The sequence below is a fragment of the Zootoca vivipara genome, chromosome 14, assembly GCF_965207765.1.
Source record: "Zootoca vivipara chromosome 14, rZooViv2.hap1.1, whole genome shotgun sequence".
Lineage (NCBI taxonomy): Eukaryota > Metazoa > Chordata > Lepidosauria > Squamata > Lacertidae > Zootoca > Zootoca vivipara.
This window is the reverse complement of record NC_142597.1, coordinates 21,400,180-21,410,045: the sequence shown is the minus strand read 5'-3', so window position 1 is coordinate 21,410,045 and position 9,866 is coordinate 21,400,180. Positions and strand designations below refer to the sequence as shown.

The 9,866-nt window shown below is 48.6% G+C and overlaps 1 protein-coding gene across 1 annotated transcript; it reads left to right on the top strand.

Annotated features, from left to right (window-relative positions):
* Nucleotides 1-426: 426 nt before the first annotated feature.
* C1QTNF5 (C1q and TNF related 5) lies at nt 427-8,638 on the top strand. Its single transcript, XM_035139719.3, has 3 exons — nt 427-659; nt 5,625-5,855; nt 7,559-8,638. The coding sequence occupies exons 2-3, from the start codon at nt 5,636-5,638 to the stop codon at nt 8,074-8,076; spliced, it is 738 nt and encodes a 245-aa protein (XP_034995610.1). The 5' UTR covers nt 427-659; nt 5,625-5,635; the 3' UTR covers nt 8,077-8,638.
* Nucleotides 8,639-9,866: the final 1,228 nt, after the last annotated feature.

The following is a 9,866-nucleotide window of genomic DNA, read 5'->3' as shown; positions in this document are numbered from 1 at the left end:
TACACCCCACCTTGGCCCTCCGGCTGTTTTGGGACTACAGTTCCCATCATCCATGACCACTGGTCCTGTTAGCTAGGGATGGTGGGTGTTGTAGTCCCAAAACAGCAGGAGGGCCAAGTTTGGCCATGCCTGCTGCAAGCAGCTCAAGGCGGCACACCTGCTTCTCCCCACTACTCATTCTCCCCGCACAACCACCCTGCGAGGTAGGCCAGGCTGAGAGGCAACGTGGGCTGGCCCGAGCTCACCCAGTGAGCCTCCACTGCTGAGTGGGGAATTTGAACCCGGATTTCCCCGCTCCCACCGCACCCCCACTATGACCCCTTCTCCGCCGCCCTGCCGGCTCCTGACTTTTCCTCCTCCCTCCCCTCCCGCCTTCCTCTCCCCTCTCTGCCCCATCCCAGAGGCGCCCGTCCCTCGGAGCGCCTCTGCCTCCGACGCGCTTCCCCGCTTTGCTTGTAGCTCTTGGCTCCGCTACGCAACTCTCCGGTTTCCATCGGAGTTGGGGAGGAGGGAGAGAGGAGGGTGGGGAGGGGGAAAAGAAGGCCGGCCGGCGGAGCTGGCTTGCGGCCTCCTTCGCCAGAGTAAGCGGTCCTCCTTCTTCCCCAAGCAGCCGGGAGCGCCAGCTTGCCAGCCCAGCCGCAGAGCGCCGCCGCCGCCGCGTGAGTATTGCAGATCCACGCGGGCTGGTGGGCTAGGGAGACTGGGCGGCCGGTTGCTAACTTGCCTGCTTGGGGCTGCCGTTTCTCCCGACTTTGCTGACACCACCTTGCTTTTGTTTTGGGACCGACACGATCCCTTTAGAAGATCATCCGGGAGTTGGGAAATGCCTAGCGAGAGGAGATTTTGCTTTATTTGGGATTGATTTTAATCCGAGACACCCAAAAGCCTTGCCCCCCCCAAAATGCACTAGAAGAAAGAGCTGTTTACTTGGGGTAATTGATATAAAAATGGCCAAAGTTTGTGGCTTTTAAGAAAGAATGGCCTGATCCGGAACCCACCAAGGGGCGAGTGGGGTGGTGGTGGTCTGGATTCCAATTTCGAATTAGTCCGGTGTTTATTGAGTATTCATTCTGATTTGTTCCGCAGTGGTGATCCTAATTTGCTTGTGGGGTGTTTATGCATCTTCCCATGAATTAGTCATTCATCCCACACTTTTCAATGCATTTTCCCACCACTTTCTCAGCCACCAAAAGTCTGGGTTGGTTGTTGTTGTTGTTGTTTTAAGTGGATTTGTTGCTCCAGGGGAAGAGAGTGCTGTAATCTACTTGAATTGCGCAAACCTAGATTTCCTGGGGTGCTCTTGAAGCCTTCCTGAAAAATAACATACAGGATACGCCCAGAGGAGCATCTGGTGAACATTCCAGAATTTGAACTCAGGTCTCCTGGTCCTAACCACTATGTGCTAGGCCACTCTGACTCTTGGGAAGGTGTGGGAATGAGGGCCTTTGATTGCTGCAAGTGCCCCACAGGTTGGAAAGAAAGTCAACCATTCTGGTCTGATATTCACCATTATATCTCACGCACAGACAAAGGTAACCTTCACGTTATATGCAAAAGTTACTGCTACTTGCAATCCACAGGTAGGAGACTAATACTAAAAGTCAGTAGTGAAACTTGGTTTTTGCTTATTGCTTAAAAGGGCCTTGTGCCCTATATTCTCAACATCATTGCAACAGTCCTGCTAAGTTGGCCTGTTTTATTAACCCCATTTTGCAATCCGTTGTAGATCAGACAGACCAGTAGAAATCCTAGAGCCGTGAAGACAGAACTATATGCCAATGGCTCATTTTTCTGCCTATATTAGTACAGTTGCATGCCACCCCAGTCTGAGCTATGCGAGATTCCAGGGACACCAGGGATTACCCAGGGTTTGGTTTCCTCAGAATGAGGGACAACGTAGACTGGTATCTTTATGGTACCATAAAGATATATACAACCTTGTATATATACCACTGGTATATATACAACCTGAGCCTGAGTGTATGGGGTATTAGGGGGAGGGTAGTACCTTCCCTGGGAGGGCACCCCATCCTGGACTCAGCTCTCACCTATGGCTCCTAGAAGCTGTGAGCATGTGACAGCAACCACACCCTGGGAATGGCTTTGGCTGGCTGGCTAAACCAGGTGAGGGTAGCTGATGGGTCTCAACGCCTTGGTGAGTTAGGGACCTCCCCTGCATGCAAAGACAGGCTCTGGCAGATTGAGTGGACAAGACCAATTGTCTCTTGATCAATGGTCAAGAAAGTAGTTTCTGCACGTGCTTTAGGGGGAAGGGGCAGATGGGGCTTGTCAACCTGGGAAAAACTCTGATCCTCCTCCTCCCCCTCCCCCTCCTCCTCCTCCTCCTCCTCCTCCTCCTTTGGCAATCACTCGTATCCGAGTAAGATTGTCTTCCATAAACACAGTTTTAACAATGGGTCTGTAAGTGACTGTGGAGGCCAATTCTGGATCCACACGTCCTTCCACAGTGGGGACATTGGTTTCCAGGTGGGAGTTGATCATGGTGTGGATTTGTGCCAAGCGTGCCTTCCTCTTAGCATCCTCTGATCCTCCACTGCCTTGCTGGATATATTTGGGAGAAGAAAAAGCTAAGGAGTAAACCCTACCCAAATCCGGAGACCCTAAGACGGTTGGATGGTGCCTTGTGCACCTCCTTACGGCAACTCCTACAGCCAAGCTAGTGCCAAACGTCTTGCTCTGCTTCCCTGTGGACCCCACCAATGAGGCCAAAAGTCTTGGTGTCTGGGCAGTTCAGGACCTCCATACACACTGCCCAGGCTTGCACCCCTAGGAGGTCACTTCAGTGCTGATAATGCAGCAGTTTGACTTCACACACACACATCCTTCTTCTTTCTCTTCTTTGGTGATCACTTGTAGCCAAGTGAGATTGTCTTCCATGAACACGGTCTTAGCAGTGAGTCCGTAAATGACTGTGGAGGCCAATTCTGGATCCACACGTCCTTCCACAGTGCGGACATAGGTTTCCGGATGGGAGTTGATCACGGTGAGGGTTTGCCAAATGTGCCTTCCTCTTAGCATGTTTCTCCCTTTCATCCTGAGTTTGAGCATGTTCAAAGTCCACAGCACCTTTGGTCAAGGCTGTTCTCCAGTTGGAGCACTCTCAGGCCAGTGTTTCCCAATTGCCGGTGTTTATACTACATTTTTAAAGATTTGCCTTGAGAGAGCCTTTAAACCTCTTTTGTTGACCACCAGCATTACGCTTTCCATTTTAAAGTTCGGGATAGAGTAGTTGCTTTGGAAGACGATAGTCAGGCATCCGAACAACATGACCAGTCTTCAGCCAGTTGATGTTGAAGAATTGTTGCTTCAACACTCACCCCACTACACCCCCAGTCCTCACTAGGCCCAGGCAATGCTGAAAGAATGTAAAGCATTGAGATTTTGGATGGGTTTGCTGCATTCCAGTCCTATTAGCTATGGCTAAATCCCAAAGCTGAAACTTATAGGAGCTCTTAAGACAACCTGGACACTTGCAAAAAGTGGCAAAAGATGGCAGAGGGAGGAGGGAGAGGGGAAGAAATGACAAAGGAAAGGAGAAGTAGATGAGCAAGTTGTCAGGACAGGCTGGCTGGCTGGCAGGCAGGCAGAAGGAGGGTAAAACCAGGACAAAAGTTCATAGGCTGATTCTGTGGTTTGAAGGCTGTGTTGCCTGCCCGGCTGGCTCCTGGCATCAGTCGTGCCTCTAGAGGACTAGCCTCTTGGGAGGCTCTGACTTCTTTCCTCTGATTCCATGGGAGACAAAAGGAGCGTGACATCCCAGACAGTTGCTTAAGAGCCAGTTCACATTTTCTCCTCTCTGTCTCTCTTTCCCCTGCCCCCATCACTCACCACAAAATACACAAAATGCAGCTCAGGAAAGCCAGAGAATACTGAGCCATTTGAAGCTCCCAACTGTTCCAAGGGAATCATATGCATTAATGGATTTAGGTTGCACAATTGCTAGTCTTACAGTTGGATTAGGGTGTGGAGGCTCCCTGGGAGATAAACCATGGGGGTGGGTGTCTAAGAGGCAATACTCTGCTCTGGTTTTGCTGGAATTCTTCTAACTGTTCACAAAACAGTTGCTGCGATTAATTTCTGTGGGGAGAGGTGGAATGCTAACCTGATTAAAAACCAGTTGGACCTGGAATCTTAGCTGCAGGTCTGTGGGATGAGGAAGGTGAGATAAAGACATTCTGCACATGCTCAGTGGCGCCATCTTTCACATTAAGCCAGCCGGAAAGTTGTGTGGATTAAACAAAGATGGGGAGAACCTTGTGTTCCTTGGAGGTGGGATAGCCATATAATAAATGAATAATAATAAATATTCTTGACTGACTAAAACTCTGGAAATCTAATGCACCAGGGAGCAACATAAAATCATAGGAAGCTACCTTAGACTGAGTCGCACCCTTGATCCATCAAGCTCTGTACTATCCACACAGTTTGGCCATGACTCTCCAGGGTTTCAGACTGGGGACGTTCCCGGTCCTACTTGGGAATGCAAGGATTGGACCCCACAGACTTTCTGCATGCAGAGCAGATGCTCTCCCACTGAGCTGGACCCCTTCCCTTGCTCAGTCTAGTCTAGGTCAAGCATTCTAGCTTAGTTCTTTCCAGCTGCACTTCTTCCTATTTGCAGTGATTTTTTTGTTTTGTTTTAACTGTATGGGAGAACATAAAAAGAGCCGAGCTACTTGGTCTGACCAAAGGCCCATCTAAATAGCCCAGCATCCTCACAGAGACCAATCAGATACTGGTGGGAAGCCAGCAAGCAAGACCCGAGGGGAACAGTACTCCCCCCGCCCCTTGTTATTCCCAGCAACTGGTATTCAGAGGCTACTGAATACTAAACCAGTCATACTGCAGACAGTACATAGGCATCACAACTTGTAGCTACTGGTAGTCTTGGATTTGTTTAATCTTTTAAAGCCATCCAGTTGGCAGCCATCACTGCCTCTTCTGGAGAAAAGAAACACCAACAGTTAACTATGTTAGCTGGCAAACTTGAGAAGGCTGGGGAACGCAGAGATGGTCTCAGCTGCTAGGCAGGTTTATATGGGGGCAAAGCAGTCCTTAAGGCAGGCATAGGCAACCTTGGCTCTCCAGATGTTTTGGAACTACTGTACAACTCCCATGAACCCCCTAAAACACATATTCAAATATCTACTCACGTTATTCCTACTAAATAGGTGGACAGATTCTTTGAAGACATTTCACCAAAATGAACTTTTGACACAGATGCTGCCAGGATTGCTATACCACTGGCACCCCCAAACTTCAGCCCTCCAGATGTTTTGGACTACAATTCCCATCTTCCCTGACCACTGGCCCTGTTAGCTAGGGATCATGGGAGTTGTAGTTCCAAAACATCTGGAGAGCCAAGTTTGCCTATGCCTGCCTTATGGCATCCCAGGGTCAGATTTAATAGGCCTAATTACCTAGGGCGAGTAGGAATTTCATGCAGGTGACCATTCAAGGAAGGTTTACTAAACTTGGTCCTTTGGGGGCATAAATGCATTGGATCAGGTAAGCTTTAAAATAATTTCATTTGTGGACCTATTTGCAAAAAAACCACTTCCCTGAAACCTTTTGGAGGTATTTGACAAACCTTCTCTCTGTAGACCGCCTAGAAATGGAGTACACCGTCTACCTCTTCCTCTTCCTGCTTACATTGACCACAGACTCTGTCCAGATTGAGGACAATAAGATCCCCAACCTTTGCGCTGGGCACCCTGGAATTCCAGGCACCCCCGGGATCCATGGTAACCAAGGCCTGCCAGGCAGAGATGGACGTGACGGGCGTGACGGAGCAGCAGGGATGCCAGGAGAAAAGGGTGAAGTTGGTCAAGCAGGTAAGGGCACCTCTGCCTTAGGAGGATCTCTAAGGCCTGAAGGAAAACTTTTGGGCTTTAGGTGCAGATGAGGCAGTTGTGGGTGGGTGGGGAGAGCACTAGTATTTCCAGGTCCATTTCTATCATGCTAAGCAAGCTAATTCTGTGGAAGCCAAGAAGTGGGTAAGCCCAGCATTATTGTCTCTCAGTGTATTGGGGGAAGGAGTCCACTCTGTGTTAAGTTATCAACTCCATAGAGCAGGGCCAGCCTGTCTGGGGACCCATTTTTGTCTATGCGGACAGCCAGCTGGTTTTCAGAGCTATGCAAGCCCCAACCATCAGCAGCTGGGCATGGCTAAAATGGCCTTGCAAGCCAACTGGGCAGGCCTGGCGGAAGTAATAAGGCCTGTGGGCTGGAAGTTCCTCACCCCTTTGAGGGAAACGAGGTCATTTAAATTAAGGCCCAAAGTTCTAACTATTGTAGTCGCCACAAGCGAGACATGGGGATAGCTGGTGTTTTGCTTTGTTCTGAGTTCTCTCTTTTTTGTCAATTAATTTTTATTGCTTTTCAAAAATAAAAAAAAACCTCAACAAATTAACATCAAATTAATTCAAATTTAATACAAATTTGAAAGTTTACTTCCCACCCACCCCTATCTTGATGTTTCTCTTCCCTTCCTTACTCGCTGCTCAATGTTACAAAATTTCCTAATTCCATTTTGAGAGAAGAGTAAGATAAAAAATATAAAAAGTTAGCAAAAGATGCAAGTGAAGAACTTCCGATATCCCATCTGCCAGATACAGAAAATGTGTGTGTGTGTAAGTGTATGTAATATATATTATATATTACATATATGTAATAATACACACACACACACACACACACACACACACACACACACACTGTACATTCCTGCATATAAGACTACTTTTTAACCCAGGAAAATCTTCTCAAAAGTCGGGGGTCATCTTATACGCTGGGTCGTATTTCTTATACGGCGAGTATATCCCAAACTCTATATTTTAACTGGAAAAGTTGGGGGTTGTCTTATGCGCAGGAATATATGTGTGTGTGTGTGTGTGTGATAAACACACACACATACAGTGGTACCTCGGTTTTCGAACGTCTTCATTGTTGAACATTTCAGTTTTCGAACGCTGTAACCCCAGAAGTAAATGCTTCGGTTTTCGAACATGCCTTGGAAGTCAACCTGGAAATGCGGCTTCCGTATTGAATTTTCCATATTGAGTTTTCCATTCTGAGGCTTCTGTACTGAGTTTTCGGTTTTCAAACATTTCAGAACTCGAACGGTCTTCTGGAATGGATTATGTTCGAAAACCAAGGTACCATTGTATATAAAATCACCCTCAGTCCATGCAAAAAAATAATAATATTTAAAACCTTCAGTCCATGCAAACATCCATTTTCTCCACTTTCTGTTAAACAATATCTTTAAAGTCAGGGTGCCTCAGAATCATTCGTTTCTTTTCCCTAGGAAAAGTCCAAGGCAGGTTCCATAAATATTAATAAATGTTAGCCATCTGTTTCTTTTAGTTTTACCTCTGTTAATTCACGTCACCATTACTCCATATTGCATAGTACTAAATTCTTCCATCCATATCCGTGCTAAAGCCTCTCCAGGGTGAAAACACATCAGATCCGTATTCCATTCTCAAACATATCCTAACACTGTCCTTGGTTGTTGTTTTTTCATTCCGTAAAGGAGCAGTGGGCCCCACAGGAGAAAGAGGTAGCCCTGGCCTCAATGGGTTCCCCGGAGAGAAAGGGGCTCCGGGAGAGTGCGCAGTGGCTCCCCGCTCAGCCTTCAGCGCCAAGCGCTCCGAGTCTCGCAGCCCTCCCTTGGCCGATGAGCCGATCGTCTTCGACGTGGTGCTGGTCAACGAGCAGGGACATTACGACAGCAACACGGGGAAGTTCCTCTGCGAGATTCCAGGGCTGTACTACTTCGCTGTCCATGCCACCGTCTACCGCATGAGCCTCCAGTTCGACATTATGAAGAATGGCAAGTCGGTGGCCTCCTTCTTCCAGTTCTACGGGAACTGGCCCAAGCCCACATCGTTGTCCGGTGGCACCCTGGTGCGGCTGGAGCCGGAGGATGAAGTCTGGGTGCAGGTGGGGGTGGGGGACTACCTCGGCTTCTACTCCAGCATCAAGACAGATAGCACTTTCACAGGATTCCTGGTCTACTCCTACTGGCAAAACTCTCCCGTCTTTGCCTGAGAGACGACTTGCCTCTCTCCGCCATGCAATTTGCGGAGAATTCCCGCGTTCCCTTTCTTAGCTCCGCCACGGCTGTCGTCCGTGGGGATACCTGTGGCCCTTCTTAACCCGAGGGGTGTGGCACCCCTTTAGCTAATGCCTGTAATAGGGTTGTCGGTTCCTCCCAGAAGGTGTCTGGCAAACCCTCAGGCCAAGGTCGGGATAGCTGTGCAGCAGAGAAGTAAAGTGACCTTTGTAGCGCACTAGCAAACAGTGTACTCCTTGCGGAGTAGATTTGTTTTCTTTCTATATATATATACACACACATACATATTTAGGGCTCTGCCCCCCTTGCTTCGCTCGCCAGCCCCACCTACCCCTTTGGTAACCACCCTGCCCCACATCAGATGTCAAATGACAATATGACTTTTAGAAGACATCTGAAGGCAGCCCTGTAGAGGGAAGTTTTTAATGTCTGGTGTTTTATTGTGTTTTTATATTTTGCTGGAAGCCGCCCAGAGTGGCTGGGGCAACCCAGTCACAGATGGGTGGCATATAAATAATAAAATTATTATTAATAATATTATTATCATCTGACTAACCACCCTCCCTTTACACCCCCTTGTCCTCCCCTCACAGCTCGCCCAAACCTCCACACCTTTTATAAAGGAGGAGGGAGGCACAGTTGACTGAACTTCTCTATGAAGCACCTCTCCTTCTTCTGTCAAACCTCACTGCAGGCATGTTTGACAGAGGTCGGCCAAGCGCCATTCAAGAGCTCACCTGGGCTACCCTGCCATTTCTCGTGCTGCAGCTGACGTGGCCATCTGTTGGCGGCCCTGTGAACTGCAGAGCATGACATTAAATCCTTTTGTTTGTACAGTACAGTATAGAGAGAGAGAGAGAGAGACAGGCCGTCCTTTCCTACAGTTCCTCAGAAGCAGTCCAACTGGTAGGGGCTGGTGTATTTCTGCAGCTCCTCCCTGTCAAAGGGGAAGGAGGGTACAGAGCAAGAGAGCTCGGATCAAACCCCTGTTAAACCATGAAATCAAACTTAATTTGTATATGGCATTTAGGGCCGGGCAGTATCTGGTTTTCAACATCGTGATATATCACCAGCTAAACCTTGTGATATACCAGGGGAGCTGGCAGAGTTAACAGGGGCTGCAGGAATCAAGAGAAGCATTAGCTGGCTTCATGATTTTCCCCACATTGTGATTTTTGCATAGCACACACACACACACACACACACACACACATTTTGATTCCCGATATATTCCCAGGCCAAAAATGACGGACCCAATATCATGATGTGGACTTCAAATCGGTTTTGGGTGATATATTGATATATCACCTAGCCCTAATGGCATTGCAGAGAGAAATTAGAGTAATCACACAAATGAAAAATGCCACAGAAGGAATTATTTAAAAACAACAGTAATTGTGTGAATGGGTCTTTTCCCATGTTATCTTCTTAGCATGCACAGAAGCAGGGGCGTAGGAAGATAGGGGTGGTGGGGGCAGGGCACCCCATCGCGGGTGCCCGCCTCACCCCCAAAACGCACGCCCTGCCCCAAAACGCATGACCTGCGCACGGCGCACCCTGCCCCCAAAATGTGCAACCCGCCCCGCCCCCAAAACGTGTGCCACGTCCCTGGGGGCAGCGCGCCTGCTCTCCGCCACTACACAGAAGCCTCCCTGCCCTCTCTTGCTTTGGCAGCCTGTAGTGACTGTTGGCGTGCTATGGTCCATGGGGTCACGAAGAGTCGGACACGACTAAACGACTAAACAACAACAAGTGACTGTTAGGG